We start from the raw sequence: 26,793 nt of genomic DNA, 5'->3' as shown, positions 1-26,793 counted from the left end.
GTGGCAGCTTGTGTAAAAGGAGGCGCAGTATCGCCCACATCGGACATGCTTTTCTGTTCGAAGGCATGCCACGGCCTTGTGATGTGCCTACAGTACCTCTCTTTCACTGTTTTCTCTCAAGACTCAGCACTCGATGCTCTGACTATATTCAGCAGTACGCATCACCAGCTCTCAATCGAATCGCCGAAAGATGTTCCGCGGCATCAGAGCTCATCAGTAATCCGACCTCCGCCCTCCTCCTATCCCAGTCCCGGTTCAAGCGGCTTTCCACCGCGCTCCGCCGCCTCTGGGACTCCACCCACGCCGCCACGCTAGCTCCATCTCTCTGCGCACCTCCGAGCGCTCAACGCGCGTCGAATACATTACAACATAAAATCGCCAGGATTCTGAAGGACACGAGACACCCCACAACACCTTCCCATCTGTGCTCTTGCTTAAGCGCCGCTTACCTTCGGCCTTTTGATAACAAACCAGATGGCATCTCAGACACCGGATCTTGCGAGCAGGGGGCAAGAGATCTCACACACCGGACACGTAGCGTGGAAGAAAGCATGATGATAAGCATAGTCTATCTGCTTATCAAGACAAAATGACGAGATAGCAGGGTTTCGTTGCCGCCTCAGTGAGACGCACAACATCTTGAAAAGATACACTCCTTGCTCACCACAACAAGCATATTCCCAGTATATAGAGACCTCTACATAACAGAACAGCGATGAACGAATTCCGCCCGCCTTCCAGATTCCACACTCCATAAAATCCAATCTCCAAAAGGACCGAACACCACAAAAGCAAAACGTAAGCTCAAATGAGCAAAGACTCCATAGATGAGGCGAGACAAACTGTCACGTTCACAGCAGAGCAAGGAATAGAGAGCAACAAAGCTTGTCGGAGATCAAGTCCGAAGCTGACCAGAGGAGAAATTTTGGCAAGGGTGTGTGGGGACATGCCTGTCGGGAATGGAGTGCGAGGCTCTACCGTGCGCCACCAACCACCGAACAAGGCAACTTTCTTCGGTTCCTGCGTGGTGCATGCATGCATGCGTGCCATGTGCCTTTTCTGACCGGGAGGCGAGACAGGGTCGTACTGTAGACACAAACATAGAGAGTATGTGATGTCTCTGAAGGAGGTTTAGTGTTACTTGAGTGATCTCAAGTACAAGCGTCGCTGTGAACAGTGCAAGTCGAAATGTTAGTCTTGCGCAGTGTTATCTAGATAGAAACATTGCATGAGGTCTGTCAAAATTTTGAATGATTGTCAATAGAACTTGCTCCAATCTACTCTGTGAAGAGTTGCGCTACACGCGATGCTTCTAATAAACCCTTTGGACCCGAGACTCCTCGCTCAAAAAACTCATTTCATCATTCCACCAGCGCCAAACTTGCTATGCCCATGCTTATGCTCCATGCGATTCTTGCCACACTGGCCAATCAAACAGAATGCAACATCATTTCATCATATCATAAACAGTCCTCCACACCAAAAAGAGACTTAACGTCTAGGCCATGCCGAGCGTGGCTTTGCACCTTCTCACCAACTCGGCCTGCATCGCAGCTCTCGTCTCTCCAGTCCTGCTTGCTGCATCTTTGTTCTCAGCTGCACGTCGTAAGAGGTAGTTCAGAGCTTCTTGCATGGTGCCCCACACAGTCAGCTTGAACACCTTCTCCTGAACTGCATTCGGATCGTCCTTTGCTGCTTTGGCATTGGCCAAAAGCTTGCACGAGACTTCGTCTGCCATGCCTTGGAGTTGAGCGTAGACGAGTGGAGTCAGCTCTTGTCCAGAGCGGGCTTGCTGTTGTCGGAGCGCCTGAGCCTTCTCGACCGTGTTGGCATTGTGGGAGGCGACGACGACGTTGATGTTGGGGAACAGTGTCTGGCCTGCGGTCGCTGGGCGCAGGAATGAATCGTAGGAGCGATTGATAAGGGCCGCAGTTGCAGAATCGTAGGCGTGGTGGGTGTCCTGAATCGTGTCATGGATGAGGTGGCGAGGCTCGGATGCGAGGTAAGCGCCACGGACGAGCTTAGCTCCGAGAGTGAAGCCTTCCGCTTCGGCGATTTCGAGATGCTTGCTCAGAGTCTCTGGCGCTTGCTTCAAGTACATCTGGTAAGTGGTGTAGATGGTGCTCTTGCCTTTGGTGTTGTACTCGCGTTGCATCATGAGAGACCAGTTGTGGAAGCCTTGGAGATTCCAGGTCTCCTCGGCAGATGGGAGGAGGCCAATGTTCTTGGCTGCTGCGGCTTTGCTGACAGCGTGCATGGCAGCTGCCATATCAGGTGATGGGTCTTGCTCCTTTGCCATGCGGTTCATGGCTGCGCTGCCCATGCCACTCCACTTGAGACCCAAGAAGTCGCCTGGAGCAGCCATCTCGATGGTATCGAGCATGCCCTTCTTCCAGTATGCGATATCTTCGGCCTCGTCATGACCAGCCTCATCCTTGAGCACTTCGCGAGCATTCTCGAGAATGACACCCGAATATCCCTGAGCGCGAAGCTCGTTGCATCGCTTCGAGATCTGGTCCTTGTCCGCACCAGCACAGAACTGCTTGTAGAAGGTCTCCCAGAGGATGATGCGCATGACAGGGTTCTTCTCGAGATCGAAGAGCGGGTTCTTGGACTCGAGCATCTTCCGGAGCAGGTTCGTCGACGCGCCCAGCAGGGCAGGGGATGAGGACATCGTGGTGATGAGATAAGATCGCAGAACTTCAGGCAATGTGAGGCATGACAGAGGCGCCGTCGCTGCTGCGTTCGATTGCGCGCTGTATGACGTTGGGATGGTCTCTGATTGTGGAATGCTTGGAATGGCAACGCCGTTGTTCTCGTGGGAAGTCGAGTGTAGTCGTCGTCGCCCACTATGCTGTGCTCGAATCTGTGTCGTCGCCGCCCTGCATACGCCTGTGGCTGGCCGTGATCGGGAGATCATGTTGGTCGCTGCCAGAGCGCGGGAGCTCTTGACGGTGACAGACATATTTTGTTTTTGTCGCTCTAGTGCTCGCTAGTGTATTTCGATGGTTGGGTGAATAGGTCTGCAGATGTCGTGGAGTGAAATACAGTAAGAGCGTGGAAGGCGAGATGAAGGACAAAGAGAGTTCTGGTACCTACCTGCGTTCACCTGATATACGCCTGCCATTCTTGCTGACTTGTGATCGTGACCAGCCAGGCAAAAGCACGATCCAGGATTGAGACCACGGTTACCTTCGGCTTCCATGGGCCCGTCATCTCGCCGCGCCACGACCGATCGATAAGGCTGTTACCCCACATTGACGCCGTCCCATCAAAGTGCCGTCAGGAGGCCTCCCCGAAGTCGGACGCTGAGACTAGCACCGCTTTCATGTCGTCACAAAAACGGGAATCCGCGGAGATTCTGGCAAGGTTGCGGAGCCCTGCCGACCTCACCTCTTCGGTATTGGAGGCCGTTGTTGCAATCTCTGTCCTGTATATATTGGCATGCGGTAGGCCTGGGCTGGAAAATGCGCGCGATGGAAAGCGAGGGACTACAAATCGTGTTCGATGGACTTTGTTGCCAGCTTGCCCTTTCGGCATTGCTCGGAGGTCAGTCTTGGCGCCCCGGCGGACAGATCCCGAGCATGGGGACTCGACACAAACTTGCGGTCTGGCTATCGATCGATACTCAGCGATGATTGCGAGCACAGCGGAGGCCATTCATATGCTATCATATTGCCTGCATGGAGTGTGGGCTGCAAGACTGGTGGACACAAGAGCACATCCTTTCAGTGCACGGCAGAAGAACCCAACCCCAGCCATACGATCACAGTGGTCCTGAGGCATATGGTTGCCACACGTGACACGATTCCGGCGGTCGATTGTGGTTCGGATACTGTTGTCGGACTGCTTCGTGAAGTGCTGAAGCATGAGTGCAGGCTTGAGAGGCGGCCTCGAGGTGTACAGGCTGGGTGTACCAGCATTCGGTTTCCTACCCGCAGATTGAGCTCCAGAAGATCCAGGCCACATAGACCAGGACGTCGTAGGACGAGAGAGCCCTTGCTCTTCACTTGCCTCCCATGAGCTTCAGCATCAGTTTCCCATCGTCCACCATCGCTCTACCACATAATGAGCAGCCGGTCAGTGGCAGATACCAAAGCATCGCCTTGAGATGCAATGGTCTTCTGCAACGTGGAGGAGCGTAAGCGGTGCAAGCGCGAGACCCATGATCCCAAAGACCGATGCAACGAGGTGCAATGTGCTTCTGGCCTCTCTTGCGAGCCTGTTAAAATACCCTTGTTTCCCCCTCTTTGATGACACGATGGATATGCTCTGGAACAATCGGTCGTACAGTGGCGCTAGCCGAGCTCCTGAACATACTGAAGATTCAGACCTGTCACAAGTTCGGCCAAAGACCAAGCGTTATGCTTCGATATCTCGATCCTCGCCAACGATTCCACACCCCTTCGAATTGGAGAGACAATAACCAAGCTAGCAACGACTCGTAGGCGTCTCGAATCGGTCGATTGGGAGTGCGCGGCATTTGAGAGTTCGGGAGACACTGTAAGTCGTCGATTGTAGGAGGAATAGCTGTGGATCGAGCATTGAAGCCATTGAGGAGCCATTTCCGGTTCTGCGAGATTGCGCGCGATACCTGTCGTTCGAGGATCGATCATCTGGTTGAGCGTGATCGTAGACTGTACTATCATGTGTCAGCTATCCATCTGGCAAAGGACTCCAATGCCTCGAAACCGGCGTCTCGCATAGCAACTCCAAATGGGAGTCACCACATTGCCAAACGGCTTCCTGTGCAGCGTCTCGAATGCCCAGAAGCAAGTCCAGTTGTGCCTGCCTCCAGCAATTCGATGCAGGACTTTCTGTTGAATATGCACATCTCCACGCACTGCTGCCGTCGAAATTGACAGAGCTGTTTGTGTTGCGACGGGATGGCGGGAACTAGCCCACCCCTGTCGATTGACTTGATCAATGTCAGTGACGGAAACTCGACTTCGACACGACGGACCCGGAGAACAGCACGCACACAACGACATCGCCAGCAAGATGTCTTCACGCCCTGTCACTCCCGTCCGCTCGACCACGAAGCGCAAGGCCTCCGCCTCGCTCTCGCCGTCGCCGCCACCAGACTCGCCCTTCCTGCCGCCGCCTCGCTTTCCTGGCCGCAGAAACGGGACACCACCACCACCACCACCACCGCAAGCTCCGCCTCCGCCTCCGCCTCCGCCGCCAGCTTCTGCCCCGCCAGAGACGCCTCTCCCCCCTCGCCCGCGGCTGCAGGTGGATGCCGACTGGAGCGAGTACGACTCCCGCCTTTTCTTCTCGGATGGTTACGAATACATTTTCACCGACGAGAAACTTTTGACAACAGCGCTCACATATTGTGGCGCTTCCTTCGGTGCCAGATGGCCCAACCAAGTGCTCGCCATCGTCGGCGATAAAGCCGCGAGCGCCGTCTTGAGTCTTGAGTTTGACACTCAAAACGAACTGCAGCAGATGGCAGTCAGTAAGTGATGATCTTCCATCTCTCAGTCACTCTTTTTTTCCGGTATCTCCCTGTCTCCTTTCAATCTTTCCCTGTTTCTATATTCAGTCCCAAGCCAACGAATGCAACCCTCCGAAGCGCACACAACAACGCTTCCTCGAGAGTACTGATGCCGCTGCCTCCTCAAGCCTTTCAACTTGCATCTGTTTTCTCTTCTCATATAGCATTGAAAACCAACGGGTGAAGCGATCTGGAGAACGGCTGACGACGCTTCGTCGGAGTTCCGATGCCCGTTGCTCCTCGACATGCAAACCATTTCTCTCTTTCTCAGTCTATTTCTCTTTCCACCTCTACCTGAAAGCCAACAGCTGGAACACTCCAGTGGACAGCTCCAAACGCTTCTTCGGAGAGTGAACACCCCTTCCCCACTCAATATGTTCGAGTAAAAATTCACATCCTTATAATAGGCCTGTTTCTCCGTTCCGCGTTGACTAACGACGCTCTTCTATCTACAGGCGACTGGCAAGACTTCCACGGGAAGGCCCTCGCGACAGACAGATTTTTGGCCTATTCGGCAGATAAGAATGGCCTCACGGACCTCATGGTGAGGTTCTACACCGCGAAGGGCTACCAGGCCCCTCCCCCTTGCGAGAAAGAGAAGTCGACGACGATGGAGGCACTCATTGGCGCGGTCTTCAAAGACAGCAGGGGGAGGGACTGGACCGCGGTGGAGGAAGTGATGAGTCGCCTCGGGGTTTACTGGCCAAAACCCCATGAGCTAGTCGATTTCGAAAATTGGCTGGACGAGCTGAGGCGCCGGAAGGTGATACCGTGGCCGTGAGGGAGAGGAGGAGGATGAGAGAGAGGAGTGGGTTCTGGCGTTTGGCGTTTGGCGTTTTTGTTTTGTGGGGTTTTTTCGCAAATTTGTACGGGGATGGGTAAAGCAGCCTGGATATAGTGTTATCCAGGTGCCTGAACCGTGCAGCCTTCTACGCGGGGTCATCGTGTCGAGGCAGCTTTGCTTGGGCACGGAGGCTCTAAGCAGAAGTGCAAGTTGTATATTAGATTGCTTCACATTTGCGTTCTCCGGGAGCAGGGTTGAAGGGAAGGTCAGGTGAAGGGAAAGGCAATGCGAGCCGGCAGCCTTGACGACTTGGAGATACCGTCAGCATGGTATTGCTTCAAGTGCATTCCCGGGCAGAAGGAGTGGAGAGAAGGCCAGCTGGAGAGGGAAGCATTGCAAGCCAACCACCTCGAAAATCCGGAGTCATTATGCGCATGGCATTACTTCGACCGCAGTCTCGGCCAAAAGGAACGGAGAGAACCCCAGCTGAAGCGGGAAGCATTGCAAGCCAACAACCTCGAAGATTTGGAGTCACCATGAGCACGGCATTGCTCCAAACGTGATCTCGGAGAGAAGAGTTGGTTCGAAGGCCAGGTAAAGGGTGAAGCATCACGATCCAACAAGCTTAACAACCTGGAGATACCATGAGCATGGCATTGCTTCAAGCATGTTCTCGGAGGTTGTGGTCGCATAGCAGGCCAGGTAAAGGGAAGAGCATCGTGACCCAACAAGCTGGACAAACTGGAGATACCGTGAGCATGACGTTGCTTCAAGCAAGTCTTCGGCGAGAAAGGTTGCATGAAAGGTCTCGTGAAGGGAGAAGCATTGGAAGCCAACAACCTCCATGATACGGAGTAACCTTGAGCATGTCATTGCTTCAGACGATTCGACGCCGCGATATCGCCGCAGAAGCCATCCCGAGCGGCATTGAGCCCAAAACTCAACCGGTACGATGCTCAAGATTCGTCCTTTCAGCGGTCCACGGAGCTTCTCTCGGTCGCGAGATGATCAAGGGAGCCGATGAATCAACAAAATGCTCGAATTCTAGCTCTACAGCCCCGCCGAGACATCCAATCCTCAGCTGAAACGCTGCGCAGAATTGCCATCCCAAGGAGTCAAATTAGCCTTCCTCGGCTGCGAGATGACGACGAAAGCCAATCAATCAACACAACCGTCAAATTTCAGCTTCACAATCTCTGTGAGATATGGGGTTTCCTATAGGAATATACGCAGAGTCGCACCTTGAAACGGTTCAGGGAAGCCTTTCTCGGCCGCGGAGAGACGAGAAAAGCCAACTAATCAACACAATACTCGAATTTCAGTTTTGCGATCCCGGCGAGCCATCCATTTCTCTGCCAGAGTCATATACAAAAGGCCAGTCCTTTGAGCATCCGCAGGTCCCTCTCTCAGTCACGGAACGATACGGAATACCAATGGACGAAGACAGACCTCAAATCTTGTGTTTGCGGTTTTGACGAGTGATCTCATGCTCTGGCGAAATGACTCAGAGATTCAGTCTTCCAAGAATTCAGAAGAGCTGTTCTCAGTCGCAAGATGACGATGAGCGCCAACTAATACACACAATGGTTGAACTTCGACTTTGAAATATTGGCGAGAGATCAAATTCTTAGCCCAAAGATTTGCAGAATCGTTGCTCTCAGCGTTCGGGATCTTGCCATCTCAGACCAACAGAATCTCTTCTCAATCGCATGACGACACGGGAGGCCGACGAATCCAACTATTTCGACGAACCGTGGCTTTGCCATCCTGGCGAGAGCCAAATTTTCGATCAAAGACATACGAAAAGTCACGACTCCAAGCACCCATGAATTTCCAGCATCCAATCTCTTCTCAAGCGCAAGATGATGAAGCAGGCCATCTGACGACCATATCCCATGGTTTCCAGCTTCGTGGTTCTAGCGAAATGTACAGTCTACGACCGCAGTCAGATGCAGAATCAGCACTTCCAGCTGTGAGGCCCGGTCAGTCTCAGAACCTTTCTCAGACCCAAGACGCTAAGGGAAGCACGTCAATCGCCAAGTACCGCGATTTCCAGCTTTGCTTTTCTGGCGAAAGAATCGATCTTCACGGCGGTCAGGCACAGCATCAGCACTTCCATCTAAGATGAATTCGCAGCATCAAGCCTTCTCTACACCACGACATGCCGAAGAGGGCCGACAAGTCGACATATTCGGCAACCCGTAGCTTCGCAGTTCTAGCGAGAGCCCCTTTGACTGGGAACCATGCGCAGTATCGGTCTTTCACTAGTGAGGAGCTGCTGAGAGGACCTGCCTCTACATCGGTCAATCGATGTCGTAGTACTTCTCACCGAAGCAGGAGAGGAGAGCGCCAGAGTGGAGACTGAGCTGTGCACTGACAATTCACGGCATGACCGGCCTCGAGGATGTCATCTTCAATGGAAAACGGGTGGAAAACAGCAATCGTAACAGGCGTCAGAATTGAATGACTTGGTGCCCGCGGTGCTGAAGCCAGTCCGGGAGGTTACGAAGAGGCGATGCATAGAGATGTGGTACATTGATGGCTTGGAGGAGTTGACACCATGTCTCGCCAAACGAGATCATGACAAAGGTCTCGTCACCGCTCAATCTGAAATATTACATCGATTCATGCTTTGTTATTTATTACCAAGTATTGTTAGCAAATCTCCAAACGATTTGCCTCTTATGTTCCGGCTTGACATCGATCAGTGCGCTAACGTAGACATCCTTTCGTCGTTTCTGAATCTTGATCTCGTTCTGGCCCGTTGAGAGACAAGTGAAGTAGCAAGCTTAACCTCAGCGGCCATCCAGTGATATCTACCTAAGCCGCGATCAGTCGCATACAACACGGCACTACGACGAGTGCGAATGCTGTTCTCAATCGGTAGGTGCGTTGCTGAGGCATTGGACGTCGTCGCGCACCATCGATCTGAATAGCGTAGGTACTAGAGAGCCGTGTAGCGACGCATTCCATCTTCTGTCAAGGTGAATTCTTCACATTCGCTGTTCCCATGCTGCATACATAGCTCACAACGGCAGCATCGTCACACCGCATGCAGGTTTCACTTGTGGCTGTGCCGCTCCGCTCCCCTGTTGTTCTCCGCCGCTCGCTTCACCACCACGCCAACGACAGTCCTTCCAGCAACAGGAACAGCAACAACGACAACAACACAATGGCACTCATCGTGCACGTCTGGGAGCAGGATCGTCGGGAGACGTTGACTCTCCGTCTCGAGTAAGCCATTGATGTGTTAATTTATAACATGGCGCGCTGACCTGAATGATCTGTGCAGGCCCACCACACCACCAGCCGAGTTGGCGTAAGTTTTCACCTCACCCCTGACTCTGTCCACTGGATGGCATGCGCGCCTCGACGAGCAAAAGCGCTAGCATGAGAGCCTTCTTCCACTAGTCGGAGAGAGCAGGACTTTGATGACTTGGTCAAAATCGGTGTCTCGGCCTCCTCTCTGTGTCCAGGCGTGTTTGTCAAAGCGCGGCCAGTGTCAACCAGCACAACCACTTGCCAGCTCAAATGGAGCGAGAGACGGTGAAAGAGCCATGCTAACATTCGCCCAGACCCACCCTCACCCCCTCCTCCTCCGCCACCTCTCTGATCTCTCTGTAAGTTCCCAGCCAACATACCTCCACCCAACCTAGCCCAAGCTAACAGTGAGTCAGCGGAGAGCCAGATGACCTTCCCAGGGTGGCAATGCCGCACTGGATCCACGCAATCTTGCACCTCCTCCGTCCCCTAGATGTTGTGAGACCTGCTCCAGGCGTCCATGTGGATGTCCTGGGAACGGACGGTATCGATTTATACACAAGTACCGTCTGCGAGGCTGGATCGACGTCTTTGTGGGTTGTAGGAGGATGCATCCCGGATCCAGCGGTGCCGGAACGCCGCCCATGGGGCATCGCCATCCTTGGTCGGAGGGAGTGGCCGGTCATCGAGGGGCCGGATTAGGTAAGTTCTCATGACTTGTCTGCATTGATTTCTTGCAGGGATAGCATGAATAAAGAGAGTGCTTCTGGACCGAGGACGAGGACTGAGACATCTGGATTCCGTCTGAGCTCGAATGCTTCTGGGCCCGGACGCTGGAGGTATATGACAAGAGCATGCCGGAAAGCCGAGCTACTAGGGTGCGCGTGATCTCTCGATCGATTCTGGACGGCCGTCGCTCAGGATCGTTGAGCAATTTCCTGGCGTCGAGGGTCCCTTCGAGCGGCCGGCTGGTAGACTATCAGTATACGGAGATATTGCCATTCTCTGTTTGTCATCTCGAACACCGTATCACGAGCAGGGGTACTGAGTGGATGGATGCTGGGCCTTTTGTTTTGTGACGAGGGACAGAGACAAGAATTCTGGGGATTCAATGCCTCGATACAAGACCTCAAATACAACGCGAACGACTGGCCGCACGGCTGAGAAGCGGGAACAAGCGTTGCCGGAAGCTGGAAGCTGGAAAGTATGCCACAGTTATTTAAGTGGACTACCGCTCAGTATGCCAGCCCGAATCAGGAACATCAGAAGCGCTCGTCGGATCTGGACAGAAGTCATGCATCTCAATGACCGTTTCTCCAGGCAGAGGACAATGTGCTATGCTCACAGAGTCCAGAATGGCGTTTCTGAGCTGACCAATTCTGCTGGGAGCGAAGCCGGTCTCGTTCGGTCCTTGGAATCGTCCCTACGGTCTTGGACATCGGGATACACTCTCACTTCATGCTCTCCTGCTTGGACTAATACATACCTGCCGTCATGGAGGAAGAAGTTGTCGACAGGAAGGTTCTAATGAAAGTGTAGGGGAAAGTTCACCAAACCCAGCACCCACGGAAAGTGGGTCCGGTTCCGGCCGATGGGAACCTCGGCTCGCGTGGCTCTGCGCTCACTCATCTCCCAAACATTGACACGACACGACACGTATTGGACGCTCTCTATGCTATTGCCGATGCTCCGTTCATGGCAGACTTTGCGGCAGCGCAGAAGCGCATCCAGGAACGCCGTCTGGCGCGAGCAGAAGCGCTGAACGCTGCCGAAAGCGCCCAGCGCGAAGTACGAGCTGCCCAGTTGACACAACTCCCACCGACACTACGGACATATGCATTCGACTTGATTTCCTTTTGGGACAACATACGATCTCCTTATGGCACGCGACCGGCATTTCGCGTGGGCCAAGTCGATGCCGAACTCCTCGACGAAGCATTGCTGGGATTATTGAAGAAGCAGGCGGGGGAAGGATTGAAATACTTTGGCGCACACCTCAAAGATGATTACGACTTGGAAATCACCGCTGCTCTTCGCGCCGTCATGTGGAAGCTGAGCATCTACGATCACGGACAGTCGTACGGAGCGAGCTTGCAGGGTCTGAAATACATTGACGCACGCGGAAACCCAGATCCCAATTTCACACGCAAGGAAGCGACGACTTGGCAGAGAGTGGTGTATGGTCTTTTGACAGTAGGTGGACGCTATGGCTGGAGCAGATGGGAAGATCGGCTTAGTTCGCTGGAAAATGGCTACGACGAACCCTCACCACTGATCCGACGACTGTCCCGACTCACCACATTCGCGAGCACATCCCACAACATCGCAGCATTCTGCTCGTTCCTCGTTTTCCTCTACAACGGTCACTACCGAACACTTACCGACCGCCTCCTCCGACTCCGCCTCGTTCCCGCATCCAACCAAACCTCACGTGAAGTCTCCTTCGAATTCCTCAATCGCCAACTGGTCTGGCACGCCTTCACCGAATTTCTTCTCTTCATTCTCCCATTGGTCGGTATATCGCGTTGGAAACGTTGGCTATCACGAGCATGGAAGAAGACCAAGAGCACGGTGAAGCAGATTTTTAGCACGAAACCTACGTACGATGGAGAGGATGAGGAGGATGACATACCCAAAGGCGAATTAGCCTGTTTACCCGAGCGGACATGCGCGATATGCTACCAAGATCAGAATCCGACAGGAGGACAGTCGGAGCAGGAGATCATGGCCAGTAGCGCAGCTGCAAATAGCGGCATTATTGGAAGTTCGACTACCGATATCACGAATCCCTACGAAGCGGACCCTTGTGGCTGTGTCTACTGTTTCGTCTGCCTGGCCCAACGCATCGAGGCGGAAGAAGGTGAAGGTTTCATTTGTCTGCGTTGTGGAGAGACGGTCAAGGAGTGCAGACCCTGGAACGGTGATGTTTTGATTGAGAAGAGGTCAAGGAGGTTAACACAGAGCACAGGAGCGGCAGAGAGTCGGCCACCTAGTAGGAGGAAAAGCGTAATGTTTGATCTGGACAACGAAAAGCAGGAGGAAGAAGAGGAGGAGGAGGAGATCCCATTGAGCACCGTGGAGCCTATGCCATTGGAGGAAAGTCAGGCTTGGAGTGAAGTTAACGGGCATGACAATGGTGAGGACGATGACGAGGGAGATGAGAGTGGGAGCGAGGACATCAACTACGACGATGAGGATGAGTGAAGATACCCGACAATGCATCATGTTTCTCTTCTTTTCCAGCCGTCTTGCACGGCATTTTGGACTCAGAGAGTGTGTTCTGCCACAGATCAGATTCTTGGGGAGCGTCAGCTAATGATTGCAGGTGTGCGAAGACAAAGGTCCCAGCAATCCCATTCACAACCACGACGCGGAGGCGTCTAGGTCTGAGACCATCCTAAAACCTACTGGACCTTGGAAACGAGTCGACAACTCGGCACTGTCTCTACAAGCAAGACGCTTCCTCCAGGCCCCGCACAAGTGCTCTTGAGGAGCCACAGTTGGACGGGGCTTCTCCAGAGACATCAACTGATCGTACGGCAGCTCCGATCGATGATAGCATGCGGTGACTTCCGAGGTGCAGCCAGACCTCAGAGCTCAGAGCTGAACACTCGGCCCAGGTCTGTGGCCTTCTCAGCATAATCAACTATCCCGGCGTCGAGAGCTGGAGTGCATCACGTGCATCCGTGGTTGTTCCGTGGATTCACGGACGCGCTTGCCGCTTGACATCACGATGATCCACAATGCATGTGCGAAGCTTGACGGAGCTTGGGTAGGTAACACTGCATCATAGTCTGGACTGCTTATTGTTCGAGATGAAAGGTTGTTCAAGATACCCTACACCGTCGGGCCTCTCGCCAAAATCTTCACTTCAATCACGACATACACCATAGCCCGACACTAACTCTGGCCACTTCGATATGGCGTCCACAAACGGCATCAACGGACAACATGCTGAGATTCATAAGCTCGCCATGATCGGCTGCGGAGCCATGGGCGGCGGCATGGCTCTTCTCTTCGCTGAGCATGGCTGTGATGTCGTCCTTCGAGATCCTTCCGATGAAGCCATGGACAAAGTTTTGGATGCAGCGAAGAAAGACAACGTCGGCAACAAGATCTCCAAGTCGCAGAGTGACGAGGAAATGTGCAAGGCTTTTGGAAATCAGAGGAAGGTCTTCGTTTGGTCTTTGCCTCACGGCTTTGTCGGCGACACAGTGCTCGATGGATTGATGCCCTACCTTCGAAAAGACGATATCATCATCGACTGTGCCAACGAGAACTGGCAGAACACTGAGCGTCGAATTGCCAAGAGCGCCCCCAAGGGCATCCGCTACGTAGGCTGCGGCGTCAGTGGAGGCTACCAAGCCGCCCGTCGAGGACCTTCGATGTGTCCCGGCACAGATACCTCCACCTTCGACATTGTCCTACCACTGCTACAGAAGGTCGCTGCCAAGGCGCCCGATGGAACACCCTGCGTTGCTCGTATTGGAACTGGTGGTGCAGGTCACTACTGTAAGATGATTCACAATGGCATCGAGCACGGCATGATGTCCGCTATCTGCGAGACCTGGAGCCTCATGACCAAAGGCCTCGACTTATCTCAAGATGAGATTGGCGATATCTTTGCCCAATGGAACAAGTCTGGCGAGCTCCAAGGCACGTTTCTGATCCGTATTGGAGCAGAAATCTGCAAGACCAAGAATGAGAAAGGCGAACGTGTGCTCGATACTGTCGAAGACAAAGTCGTGCAAGACGTGTGTGGCGAAGAAGGAACGGGCATCTGGTCAAACACGCAAGCGGTCGACTTACATATTCCCGCACCGACTCTGACAACTGCTCATTATCTGCGTCTTGCATCGGCGGATCTGCACCAACGACGCGTCGTCAACAAGACCTTTGGTGGGGATTTCCCTCCTCAAGCTCTCAAATCCATCAAGGATAAGAAGGCCTTCCTCGAAGACCTCCGACTTGCGACCTACGGCGCTTGCCTCGCATCTTACTGTCAAGGCATGAACATCATCGCAACAGCAGACAAGGAGAACCACTTCAACATCGACTACCATTCTCTCATCCAAATTTGGCGTGCAGGATGCATCATTCAAGCCGATTACATCTCCTCCAAACTCCTCCTACCTCACTACAAGACATACTCCTCTGTCTCCGCAATATCTAACCATCAAGAGATGAATTCTCTCTCCGTTCCTGCTGTTGCTGCCGACTTGAAGAAGACCTTCGCTCCGCTCAAGAGGGTCATCCTTGCTGCGACGGAGAACGACCATGTCGTTCCTGCGCTGAGCTCAACGCTGGAGTACTTGAAGATGATGACGAGCGTGGATCTCCCGACAAGCTTCCAGGAGGCGGAGCTGGACTACTTTGGACGACATATGTTCGATATCAAGGGGAAGGATGAGGAGGGTTTGCCAACGATCGGAAAGCACCATTACGAGTGGAAGGCGGCATAGAATGTAGCACTTTGTTCTTGCGGCATGAAGACGATATAGCAATTAATCAAAAGTAATGGACCGCGATTTGTGTAATGTTCCTGGAGCTTTGCTGGGGATCAATCGGTGCCGTAACTGCGGCCTTCACGCTGTGCTCGTAGATGTTCACCGTGAGCACTTACAGAGAGGCTGTGTCCTCTGAATAATCCATCAGACATCTCTTCGCTGTTTTCTGCTGATGAAATGTCAGAATGTCGGCGACCCTGTGTCAATCTCGCTGTCAACTTCTCAGATATCGGCATTTTTGACAAAACCCATAATTCGACGGATGTCACATCGTGCAACACTGGCTGGACCAAATGTGCCATAGCTCCTCAAACATTATGCTATACTAGACTGGAGACTGTACTGGTGACATGGACACGTACGGAGCCAAGATGACGACGTCGTCGTCGTCCCAGGACTAAAGTTCGAAGAAACCCTAAGTATTGGCCGAAGATCGCCCGAACCCTAGCAGCGCAGCTGCGAGACCTGAATACGCGACAAGCAGGACAGATGTACAGAAGTCGTTATGCACATATATGAAGAATGCGATTGCGATATACACAGAAATGCAAAGAATTCACCACCAGCGCCATGCTTTTCCCTGCCATGAATGCAACCGCTTGCACCTCGCCACACATGCCCGCTATCATGAAGAAACTCTCAGATTACCTCCTCTTCTCAACATCAAGTACCTCCATAAGTAGCGCCGTTGCCGTTCTGATGTCCATTGCCATTAACCTCCCCACCCCTTCGTCCCCGCAATAATCCCTCTCTTTCCTCTTCCGCCTTCCTCCCTTCCGCCTCTTCATCCTCCTTCCTCAACAACACACTCTGCCAACCCACATATCCCACAAGCGCGACACCGACCGCGGCCGCAGCACCCAGAAGAATCGCGTTCACTGGCCGTGGATCATTGCCAAACTTGACATGCGTCAAAGCATCCAGCCCAGCTTGGGAGAAATTGCACAGTCCCGCAAGACAGATGATCAATCCATATACTTTCCCAAAAGTCTGGAAGCCGAAGACTTTTGCACTGTAATCCGACACAGCGGTGTAGTATAAAGGTCGATAAATGACGAATAGGATCACGTTCGCATACGCTGCCCACATTTCCGGGATGAGACCGAAGATTCCGATTGTCGTGGCGATTGTCACGAGAAGTCCGAGGACGAAGGTAGTTGATGTATGATCAAGTACATAGCCGATGAAGGGCACAGAGACGACTCCGCCGAGGGGAAGTGCAACATCGAAGAAGTTGTTGACCTGGACGGCTTTGCTGGGCGAATGGAACATTTCGGTGTACTGAGTGCGGATTGTGGCGACGAAGTAGTTGATGCGCAGCATTTGGAGGACGGTGAAGAGCGTGATGAGGACCCACCAGGGTGAGAGGATTTGTTCGAGGACGGTAGCGTGGTGCATTGCGCCAAAGACGCCTGAGGTGCGGGCTTTGGCTTCTTCTTGCTGGGTCTTTTGTTCGGCTGTTTTTGAGCCAAGGAGGGTCTCGATCTCTGTTGCGGCGGCTTCGCGATTGGAGCGGCGGGTGGTCTGGATATCGAGGCGGGTTTCGTGGTCGGAGATATCGGAGTCGGAGTCGTGGATGTCTGCTGTGGCAGGCTCCTCTGCTTGTTCGACAAGCTCGCCCACGGTCTTGTACGACTTTCCTGGCATGATTGTGAACTGGGAGACCAGAATTAGGATCGGAACAGCCAAGTAGATGAGAAAGAATCTCTTGGTGTTGAACGAGCCATTCGTGTGTTGGAAGAGGAGGCGGTAGACAAGGAAGACCGCGCTGCTCGTGTCGAAGGCGCCAGTGAGGAGGGCAAGGATGAGTCCCGAGTGCTGCGGGAAGGTATTGCTGAGCTGGAAGGACGAGATGAAGACGAATGGTCCTCCTAAAGCCAGGAACAGGTAGCCGGGAATGTATGCATCGAATGCATGGTATAGGTCTGATGCAAATGCAAGGAACAGTGCTCCAACGAACAAGAAGACACAGCCAATGATACTCGCGATGCGTGGACCAAATCGATCAAGAATTGTCCCTACTGGCAGAGCACAAACGTTGGTGCTCACAGCAGCTACCGTGAACATCAAGTTCAGCCGGATTTCTTGTCCATAGCATACGCCATCACCTTTCCGAAGTTCGGCCTCTGTGCATTGGTCCTTGTATACCCCCTCTTCGATGAATACGGGTTTGATCGCCGCGAAGCCAAAGACAATGCCGGCAGCGAACAAGCAGTATACCACAGCCACAGCCACCTGTGCTATCCTCTTTCCCTTGCTGACCTCGACCGCTGCTACCGGAGGATCATATTGTACAGCCGGGTCTGTCCATTCGCCGACAGGATTGAAGGTAAGCTTTCGTCTTTCGGATCCCGTAGGAGATTGTGTTCGCCATCGACCCAAGTCCTCGAAGGAGGAACGACGCTCGTAAAGCGCCATGGCAGTAGGTCAGCCTCGGAGGCGGAGGCACTAGGCGGTATATGTGATGCGCCTGTCTCACTTCTCCGCCTAGCTTCTCTTCCTGTTCCTGAATGCAATGCACCTCGTGATGTGCCCCGCTGCGTGCAGCTATGCTGGGATGACGCGATGAACTGCCTGGCGTACCGTAGTGTTCCCGAGCGTGCAGGATTCGTATGTGCTGTTCAAGCTGTGGTGATGAGGGTGAGTACGAAGACTGCCGTCAGTCACGGCACAAAGGAAGATTGCAGAGAAAAGACATGGGCAGCACGATAAGAACGGGTTCTGCTGGGTCATGCGAACCGATAAGCGCCTGGTCGCCTACCTGCATTGCTTGGGGCTGGTCTAAATTGCCGAGCAGCTGGACCAGCCTCTGCTCGAGGCCGCCGAGAGCGGCTATGATGGAGATGGGCGAGAAGAGAGGTGGAGTGGAGTGGAGGAAAGGGAAAATTTGTGGTCAAACGTGCCCTGCAACTGTCGTGGAACGCTGTCGGGGTTGGCCGAGCAGGCGAGCTTCGTCAACCTTCCGCGCTCAGCTCGGACTCTCCTCCAGAGCAACAACCAGAATGAAGGACTTCAGGACACCACCATTACGCTATTGTACCACCAAGCTGACCACAGTATACTACATACGGAAAGTCCATTGATGATGGCAGCTTCCTTCAGGATTTGGGTATGTGCTGTGCATGCAGCAAGAGCTGGCAAAGGAGCTACTTCCGATACGGTGGAGTCGAAGATCTTCCGTATGCCATCGGTGCGATGCGGGCAGTGGATGGTGAGGAAGAAGACGTGATTGCGATGGTCTGATCTTCAATATTCCTACCAGTCACTATTTCATAATTTCAGTACATTTGCTTACACCTGGTCCGATCTACTATGTGCGTGGCTTCCCTCCAGATCGACGGAAAGCCTCCAGCGATGTTGCAACGAGCATGAGACAAATCCCACGACTTCGAACAAAATCGTATATACCTTTGAACATCGCACTGGGGACGATGAAGCACTTGCAACATAGCCAGACGAAAAGCTTGACAGCTTCTGTGCTTCTCTTTTGCTGATTCACAGACAGGCAGCTGCCATCGTCGGCGTAGCTGAAGAAGTGGACAGCCGACCATCACAGGCAAACTCCTTTGTCCGAGCACAGGCATCACCTGAATGACCAAATAGCCCTTTTCGCCATTGCTCGCCGCCATGTTCCTGCCTTGCCTTCCAAACTCGTATCGTAGCATATGATGCTCTGTTAAAGCCATACGCTGCCGCTACCGTCGTTTTCGAGGCCCCAGAACTACCAAAAAAAGTCACGTTCACCTGTCGTACTGACTTCACCTCATGACCAAAACATCCCTAAAAAGCTCAAAAAAGGTTGTCTGGACGTCTTAGACGCCCTAGAGGGTGTTGACGAGGGTGGGACTCGAACCCACGCGCTGTACTTGCGTTAGCAAGCCGTATTTCGATGAGTTGATCGTGATGATGAACTTACGAATTACCCACTAGTAATGTAGGATGTACACTTCGGCACTCTTTTCAGAGCCTGAAACTAGCGCCATAACCACTCGGCCACCTCGCCTGGTTGATTTGATGAGGGAGGAGAGAGACAGATTGTACAGAAAGGCTCAATCATGAGCGAAATCGAAGATTTCGAAGGTGGGGCCAAATTGTGGAGGGGCCTACTGTGGGATGATTCCTGCCTGGGGCTCTCACACCTCAAACACTCTGGGATAACAACAACAGCATGTTGTGGAGACAGATCTAACGCAGATGCAAGCTCAATATCGCATCTCCCACTTTTGTTGGCTCATTGCAGGATGTTTACCTGCATCCTTTCCTCCCCTTGGACCTGGAGTCGGGAACGGAGTCCGGCTTCCAAACTCTCCGAGACGCCGCTGCCATTTCCGCTCGCATCAACCTCCCGTTCCCTCCAGTTGAACACTTTGCGCGGCGCGATGTCAACAGCATACACTCACATATTCGACAACGAAGCTGTGACAAGACGTCTCTTCATCGCGACCCTGCGATGCTCTTGAGCAATTCTTGAAGATGGCGCGCGTCTCAAAGCTAGCCAGGCCTGCATTCTCCACTACCGTCCTATGCGAGGTCGGATGAGCTGAAATATGCTAGCCTCCTGCGCTTCTTGCTCCGTCCACCATAGCACACTTGCCGAAGGCAGGTAATGATGGCCTCCACTGACGAAGGCAAGCAGGCTACTCTCGAAGCACAGCAGCTTGCCACTAACTTTTGGCTAATCACGACCAGCCAACGAAACAGAGAAGACCTTTTCCGCAAGGCTGTCACTGCTCTTGCTCATAGTCAGGAGGAAGCGTCACTTATCCTGAAGAACCTCACTCGGATTGCTCCTGACCTTGCAACCCATTTCAGCCTCCGCACACCGGCCCAGATCTACGACACGCCCTTCAGAGTAGTCTGCGCAGGCGACGATGGCATTTTCCCATTCGCTTCAGGCCAGCCTGTAAGACAGTACCTGGCCGTGAGCTACTGCTGGCGACACGAGGACAATGCCTGGCCAGATGACGGATCTGTCACTCACCCGCCGTGGCCCTTCAGCAAGCCCTTCGTTGACGCCATACTGGACGAGAGAGGAGTGGACAGCGAAGATGGGGGAAACGCAGCATACCGACGAGAATGCATTTTTGTAGATGCCATATGCATCGACCAGACGGATGAAGACGAGAAGCAGCGCAGTATCGCCATGATGGACGTCATCTACAAGAGTTGCCGCAAGCTTGTCATTTTGCTTGAAGATGTACTGTTCACGGACGAGGAGATGGCAATCGTCAACTGCATCGGCCACGATCACATTGTTTCGGGCGTCGAAGGGCTTGGTCGTGCGGTCAAAGATACAGATTTACCGCTCCTGACTCGTGTCTGGCGCAAAGTCGAGGCATCACGATGGTGGGGAAGGTCCTGGTGCTGGCATGAGTTTGAGGTAAACGAGCCATGGGACGATCAGCGGTGCAGCTTCTATGCTCATTGTGCTACATTTGTTGTGCGAGACCCGACTCACGGCACGTTCAAGATCCGGTGGCTGCAACTACTATTCATACGCGCCATGACCGCCGGTCGTACCATCACAGAAGAAATTCACAGCACGGAAGAGTTGAGAGGCGACTCTCGCTGGTCCATCGCGGACAATCGCATCTCGCGTCATGGAGATGGACAGGACCGCCGAGCAGGTAGCAGAAGATCCAGCATCATGGCACGCCTGTATGTCATCAACGACACCCGGTCCACTCTTACCACAGACCTGATCCAAATTGCTCTCAACCTCAGCGGTCTGGCTCTATACTACACCGGCAAGGCGCAATTGACACGAGAGGAGGTAGCGTTCATGATCACGACCCTAGCCTTGTCTGCTGGCGAAACAAGTCCTTTGACACTCATGAGAGATGGGATGCTGACGATCGATGGCGAAGAGTCCTGGCTGTCCGCTAAAGTTGCCGAATTCGACTTCAGCATCCCAAGCTTCGTGCTCGACGGGATTACTGGTATCCATTCGGTTCAGCCAAGAGCGATCGAACTTGACCTGCTCTTCTTTGAGAGTCCGTCAGTGTCGGTCGCGTCTAAGGAAGTGCAGTGGACCTTCGAAATCTTCCCCGAGAACCCTATTGCGACTACGCCTCCAATGTATCGAGACGGCTTATCGCGCTCGATGCAGGTGTACGACGACAAATTGTGGGACACTCCTCGACGTACCTTCCTCGCGCAAGCGTGCAACTGTGGTCTCGACTTCATCCTCCGGCTCTGGGAGCAGCTGGAACGTGAAGTAGTGCACGAATCATACAACCAGGCCATGTTCCATCGATTCGAATCGAATGAAACGCTGAGACCTCACGCGGAGCGGTTGGTGGAATTTCTGGCAAGCAACGCAAAGCGGACTGGAAAGGCACACCCGCTGTTTGATGTCGTACTGCTATTTCTAACATGGCTCACGGACCCCAGGTCAATCTACTACATTTCTGCCTTTTGTCTACGTACCCCCTGCGCAAAGGACGACTATGCGCTCGCGAGCGGCATCATGCTACGCACCATGGAAGGTATTGAGGCAGACAAGCTCCGACTGGCCATACCTACTGATCTAATTGGAATGAGCTGTCAAATGTTCAGAGTATGGGTATTACAACCCAGAGATGGAAGTGATTACGGCGAGTACAAGATCGTTGGCAAGATGCTCCTCCTGGGGGAACCTGCTCTCGTGCCAAATGAGGTGCTACGATTGGAGAGACGACAAGTTGTTACTGCTTGAAATCAGCGAATACGAGTGGCAGTTTGTGTGTCCATGGAACGTTGCACAGAGCTTGACAGCTCCGCACACAGCTCATGGTCGACTGTGGTGCATGGAGCATGCCAAGGCGTCCGCGTGCATCCGACTCCAGACTTGGGACTTCGCAACAACCAGTATCTATCGATTGGAATCTCCGGATGCATCACGACGAGTACCGGACTGATGTCCTGAGCAAGTCTATGGGCGACATTCGCGACATATGTATGCGGGCACACATTTCGTCTGTGCGTCCACGTTTCCGAAATAAGCTTCGGCGCTTGCGCAAGACTGCCGTCGACCAATCACAGCGCGGCAATTCGCGACACATGTACGAGATGAAACACAACCAAGCGTGCTATTGTTCGACACACGAAAAGAAGACATTTCACAAGCGGCAACGTCAACTGCCTCCATTGGCCCACGATGCACACTGACCACTTCGCGATGCTGAAAATATGGCCGCAACCCGGTCCTTCGACTCCATACGTTTCTCTTCCTTGCGCGATGCTCTCACGCAAGCGCGTCGACCTGCCCGCGACACTCTATTCTCGACTGTGCTAGACCGCTTCTTGGCCGACCAGAACTTCACGCGGCAGCCGTCAGTGCGCTATGCGCCATCCGATGCCTTCTCGTCGTCTTGGACGCCGTTTCGCCCCAATCTACCAAGATCCACACGTCGGCGCGACCAGAGCACAGTCGCACATCTCGAGACATTCCCACGTGACGCGTCGTGAATACGCCCTCACGCCTCAAAAGAGAAGTAGAGTCGCCAGTGAAGTTTCTTTGACCTCCTCCCAGTGTCGAAAGCGCGTTACTTTCTCTGCACAATGGCTGGCTTTCTTTCTTGTACATAGCCTTCTCATTGTTGCGACGCCTATTGTTCTGCACCTTTCTTTCACCCTCGACAATAGCGCTGGCCGCCTCTATTGTTGCGCCCCTCGTATAAGATTATTGTGGCCCGCCCGCATCATTCCACCCGTCGTGCACTTTAGCAGATTCGAAAACCGCTCTTCACTATCCTTCACTACCACAAGCGGCACACAATTCGGCAGGCCCGATCTCTCGAGTGTCACCAACCTTCCTTCACGACAACGAACCAACGCTATAAAAGTGAGCACAGCGCAGTTTCGAAGCCGGACTTCCTTCGTCGCACTACCACCGCACAAGCAAACATCCACAGACACAAACATGCAGCTTCGATCCTCTACCACCAGCTGCTCGACACCTCTCAACATGCTCGTCGCACTCTTGGCATTCGCCATCCTCTCTCCTCTTGCGGCAGCCCACTCCTGGGTGGAAGAATACCAGGTCATCTCCGACAATGGTACCTTTACTGGCCCACGTGGCTACTCACGAGGCTATGTCTCGAGAACAGACCCTACCTACAACGGCTTCTCTCTGATGTGGATGCTTCCTTCGCTGGAGGCTCGCAACTCTGATGGTACAGTCCGCAACCGAATTGACGATACCGACTTGGTTTGCCACCCGGCGCAAAGGACATCAAACTACACGACCACCTTCCCCAAGCTCAAGGTCTCTCCTGGTGACTACGTTGCCATGAAATACCTCGAAAATGGCCACGTCTCCCTTCCATGGAACATTACCGGCAAGCCATATGGCGGTGGATCTGTCTTCGTCTTTGGCACCACCAAGCCTTCCGCTGAAGAGAAGATTGGAGATGTCATGCAGTGGACCAGAGACGGCAAGGGTGGCAACGGCAATGGCTGGTTGATGGCTGCACAAAACTTTGACGATGGCAGATGCCACCAGATCAACTGCGGCAGCATCTCCCAGGAGCGACAAATCCTCCAACCTAACCACGTCGCCGGTCAGCCCACTTCCACAGTTGAGTCTTGGTGCGAGAATGATGTCCTCATCCCAGAGAACGTCGCTCCAGGCACATTGACAACTTACTGGGTCTGGGATTTCGGCACCGAATCCAACCGCGACTGCAACACTCCCGCTGGCAAAGACGAGTACTACACTACCTGTGCCGACTTCGACGTTGTTGAAAAGTCTGAAATGGTCAAGATGGCTGCCGCAGAGCCCGCAGGAGCAGCCCCAGTTGCTGAATCCAACCCGCAGACTGCTGCCGTTTCCAACTACAAGAACCGCACCGCGTACATGACTGCACCTTCATACGTCCCTGCAGACAAGAACAACAAACGAGACGCCACTGCAAGCATCGACACTGCTTTTGTCAGCTCCTGCAACGCTCAGGCGACTGTCATCTCGGCCAACAGCCTTGGACTATGGCCAGAGGTCTATGTTCCAAACATCTGTCAAGTCATCAGCTCCTTTGGTACAGCAGCTGCGAGCGCTTGGTCCAAGACCTGGGATGAGGCTGCAGCGAGCTACACTAGTGGAGCGAAGAACGCCTGGGCGGCTGCTTTCAAGGCTGCTGATATGCCAGTGCCAAGTCGTGCTCCTTGGAGTCAGCCACCAAACACCGGTGCTGCTCCTGCTCCAACTGATGCGCCATCAGCATACGGAGGTGGATCTATAACCGCTACAACCTCTGCGGCCGATGCTGATGCTACTTCTGCTCCTGGACAGCTCACGACTATTGTCACCGTCGTCACTCTGACTTCGACAATGCCAGTCAGCCAAGCCACTTCACCTTCGGCTTACGCTTCCTCGTCAGCATCCGCATCAACCTCTGCTGTCGCCTCCTCAGCGCCGTCAGCCTACTCCCCTCCTTCTTCCGCGGCACCTTCCTCGCCAGCAGCCTACTCCACCTCGACTTCCGCAGCGGCAGACTCCGTCGCAATCCCAACCCTCAAAACCGTCTCCGGTTACGCTGCCCCTGCAGCCTCCTCTTCGGCCGACGCAGCTCCAGCTGTGCCCACAGTCGCCGCCAACGGCACCGTCTACCAAAGACGTGACCTCACCTCCGGCGGTGTACGAAGATCTCACCCAAGGAATTTCTTCCCCGCCGGGGGCCACTAGGTGTGGCTTGTTCCGCGCTGGGAAGTAGCCATCTTGAGAGGTCTAGGATTCGGATAAGTAATTAGGTCAGATTTGGTAATGAATGAATGAGAGAAAGATAGGATGAATGGAGACATTGTTGCATCCCCAGAAAGATTGAAAGTTTTGTGTTTTAGCGTTTTCCGCATCAAAAAGTTGCATTTTTGAAGGTCTCGGAGCATGGCATGGCATAGCATGGGGTTTGCCTTTAGGACGGGAGGCATTTTGTTTGTCCTTGCGCACCGAATCTAGAAAGATACCCCAACAGTTCACGCAATATCAGCAGGATCTGATCGTGATTGATACATAGAAGCGAAGAAAGTCGCATTCAATCAATGCAAATTGAGATATTTGTCCTCATAGCCCTTTTTCCCAGTCCCATCATTGACATGTAGGAAACGTACGCAAAGGCGGTAGTCGATTGCCGTGTAACGTTAATTCATACTCGTTTCGACGGCAGTCGAAGAACTATCTGGAGCTGTATCCCCAGAGCAGAGGGATAGTCTCTGCTTCTCATGCCATGACTCGAAGCGCCTGAGCTATGCGTATAGTACAGCGTGGCCTCTCTTCATGATGCTCTCACAGATCCTCATCTACCTCCATTCCGCCGTCCGCCTGACCACTCCCGTTCGCGCCATTTGCGCCCTTGGCACCATTCAGCCTCGCGCTGCCCAAGCCCTCTGCTGTGGCATTTGGCACGCTGGCCTCCTTGTCGATCATCTGTCGACTCACCGACACAATGTTGTCCTCAATCAATTCTTGTCCAACTGTCTCGATGTGCTTCTTCGGATCCACCTTACCCACGTACCGCGTCCGTAGTTGATCCTTAGTCAACTCCGTCTCTTCCTTGACGCGCTTTTCGTAGCCTTCAGCAAGCGAAACCAATTTCTTCAGATTCGCCTCGTTGCGTGTGCCTTCCGCCGCGAAATCGGGCATGGTGAGAGCTTCGGTCCAGACAGTTTTGTGCAGGTTCATGAGCATGGCTTCTTCGAGGGCAGTCTTGCGGTAGCCAATGCCGATGCTGTAGTAGTGGCGGTTCAAGCCGTGGATGAGGGCTTGAATGGAGGGTTTGTTCAGGTGGCCCAAGTTGGAGGTGGTTTGGCGGGGCTCTTGCCCAAGCATGAGGGTTTGCGGGTTGATGAGGCGGAAGGCATCGATGACGACTTTGCCTTTGACGGACTGGATGGGATCGATGACGACGGCGACGGCGCGAGGTGTGAGTTGTTCGAAGGATTGCTGTGTGTTGATATCGACGGACGAGAGCCAGCAGCCGAAACCAGGATGTGAGTGGTACCAACCGACGACGGTTTCAGGTCTGGGAGTGAAGTGTCAGTGACTGAACACGTCTGATTAGCTTGTGCTGAACTACACACCTCCCCGTCTGGCGCAACATGTCCATCATCTTGGTCTGGAAGACGGGATCGACCGCCTCGACCGACACGCCTGTTCCTGACTGCGGCATGGCGAAGACATCCACCACGCGTACTGTGTAGTCGTCGACGAATTCTCCCAGCATCAGGCCCATGACTTCCATAGGCACACCTGCCCGCCCATGCCGCAGCATCTTGAGCAGCGCCAGTGATGAAATGTAGACCGTTTCCGCATTGTCGATGATGTTAGTATCTTGAGCGGGACCTCCGCCGCCACCGCCCATGCCCTGGGCAGCGGCGAGCATGCGCGATAACCGGTCCATGGTGGGGAGTGTGCGAGAGTAGTGAAGTGCTGGCGCACGGGTGGAAACAGTTGCGGTGGCGGGCCTTCAGCTGCAGTCGGTGTGCTTGGACTTATTGGCTGATCGGGACAGGATTATCGGTGATGGAGGAGCGGAGTGGACGAGATAGGCGGTGATGGCGGCGTGGTGGAGATGTTTGGCGAGTTGTTCGCAGGCAGATGGACGACGCGACATCACCAGCAAGCAGCAGTGGCAGCAGTGAGAGCTTCGGAGATCGGCCTCGGCTAACCTTCCCCGGGTGCACCTGCATATTACATAGCTCGCCCAAGCATCTATCGCATGCTCCCACGAACATCGACCTCGACACAACACTCCCAAACCCATTTA

General features: G+C 53.5%; 9 protein-coding genes across 11 annotated transcripts; 6 read left to right on the top strand and 3 right to left on the bottom strand.

Annotated features, from left to right (window-relative positions):
- Positions 1 to 1,498: 1,498 nt before the first annotated feature.
- On the bottom strand, positions 1,499 to 2,965 carry CKM354_000522100 (uncharacterized protein; the record flags this gene model as incomplete). Its single annotated transcript, XM_044800490.1, has 1 exon — positions 1,499 to 2,965. The coding sequence occupies one exon, from the start codon at positions 2,963 to 2,965 to the stop codon at positions 1,499 to 1,501; it is 1,467 nt and encodes a 488-aa protein (XP_044656425.1).
- A 2,036-nt stretch (positions 2,966 to 5,001) lies between these two features.
- Positions 5,002 to 6,281, top strand: CKM354_000522000 (uncharacterized protein; the record flags this gene model as incomplete). Its single annotated transcript, XM_044800489.1, has 2 exons — positions 5,002 to 5,461; positions 5,956 to 6,281. 2 exons carry the CDS (start codon positions 5,002 to 5,004, stop codon positions 6,279 to 6,281), a joined length of 786 nt encoding a protein of 261 aa, XP_044656424.1.
- Positions 6,282 to 9,456: 3,175 nt separating this feature from the next.
- CKM354_000521900 (uncharacterized protein) lies at positions 9,457 to 10,247 on the top strand (the record flags this gene model as incomplete). The annotated part of the gene is made up of 4 exons (XM_044800488.1): positions 9,457 to 9,518; positions 9,577 to 9,603; positions 9,860 to 9,904; positions 9,962 to 10,247. The coding sequence occupies 4 exons, from the start codon at positions 9,457 to 9,459 to the stop codon at positions 10,245 to 10,247; spliced, it is 420 nt and encodes a 139-aa protein (XP_044656423.1).
- A 993-nt stretch (positions 10,248 to 11,240) lies between these two features.
- CKM354_000521800 (uncharacterized protein) lies at positions 11,241 to 12,749 on the top strand (the record flags this gene model as incomplete). Its single annotated transcript, XM_044800487.1, has 1 exon — positions 11,241 to 12,749. The coding sequence occupies one exon, from the start codon at positions 11,241 to 11,243 to the stop codon at positions 12,747 to 12,749; it is 1,509 nt and encodes a 502-aa protein (XP_044656422.1).
- A 716-nt stretch (positions 12,750 to 13,465) lies between these two features.
- Positions 13,466 to 15,007, top strand: CKM354_000521700 (uncharacterized protein; the record flags this gene model as incomplete). Its single annotated transcript, XM_044800486.1, has 1 exon — positions 13,466 to 15,007. One exon carries the CDS (start codon positions 13,466 to 13,468, stop codon positions 15,005 to 15,007), a length of 1,542 nt encoding a protein of 513 aa, XP_044656421.1.
- Positions 15,008 to 15,715: 708 nt separating this feature from the next.
- On the bottom strand, positions 15,716 to 17,470 carry CKM354_000521600 (uncharacterized protein; the record flags this gene model as incomplete). Its single annotated transcript, XM_044800485.1, has 1 exon — positions 15,716 to 17,470. One exon carries the CDS (start codon positions 17,468 to 17,470, stop codon positions 15,716 to 15,718), a length of 1,755 nt encoding a protein of 584 aa, XP_044656420.1.
- Positions 17,471 to 19,661: 2,191 nt separating this feature from the next.
- On the top strand, positions 19,662 to 21,749 carry CKM354_000521500 (uncharacterized protein; the record flags this gene model as incomplete). The annotated part of the gene is made up of 1 exon (XM_044800484.1): positions 19,662 to 21,749. The coding sequence occupies one exon, from the start codon at positions 19,662 to 19,664 to the stop codon at positions 21,747 to 21,749; it is 2,088 nt and encodes a 695-aa protein (XP_044656419.1).
- A 1,206-nt stretch (positions 21,750 to 22,955) lies between these two features.
- CKM354_000521400 (uncharacterized protein) lies at positions 22,956 to 24,716 on the top strand (the record flags this gene model as incomplete). 3 transcript variants are annotated; one of them, XM_044800483.1, is made up of 2 exons in its annotated part: positions 23,001 to 23,388; positions 23,465 to 23,499. In XM_044800483.1, 2 exons carry the CDS (start codon positions 23,001 to 23,003, stop codon positions 23,497 to 23,499), a joined length of 423 nt encoding a protein of 140 aa, XP_044656418.1. The 3 variants fall into 3 exon arrangements, with proteins under 3 accessions (XP_044656416.1, XP_044656418.1, XP_044656417.1); XM_044800481.1 differs by having other exon boundaries at positions 22,956 to 24,716; XM_044800482.1 differs by having other exon boundaries at positions 23,001 to 24,716.
- Positions 24,717 to 25,313: 597 nt separating this feature from the next.
- CKM354_000521300 (proteasome regulatory particle lid subunit RPN11) lies at positions 25,314 to 26,427 on the bottom strand (the record flags this gene model as incomplete). Its single annotated transcript, XM_044800480.1, has 2 exons — positions 25,314 to 26,049; positions 26,108 to 26,427. The coding sequence occupies 2 exons, from the start codon at positions 26,425 to 26,427 to the stop codon at positions 25,314 to 25,316; spliced, it is 1,056 nt and encodes a 351-aa protein (XP_044656415.1).
- Between the last annotated feature and the right edge of the window lie 366 nt (positions 26,428 to 26,793).

The sequence above is a fragment of the Cercospora kikuchii genome (assembly GCF_019650295.1).
Source record: "Cercospora kikuchii DNA, contig_00003, whole genome shotgun sequence".
NCBI classification, from domain to species: domain Eukaryota; kingdom Fungi; phylum Ascomycota; class Dothideomycetes; order Mycosphaerellales; family Mycosphaerellaceae; genus Cercospora; species Cercospora kikuchii.
The sequence above is the reverse complement of the archived record's forward strand: the minus strand, read 5'-3'. Positions and strand labels throughout refer to the sequence as shown.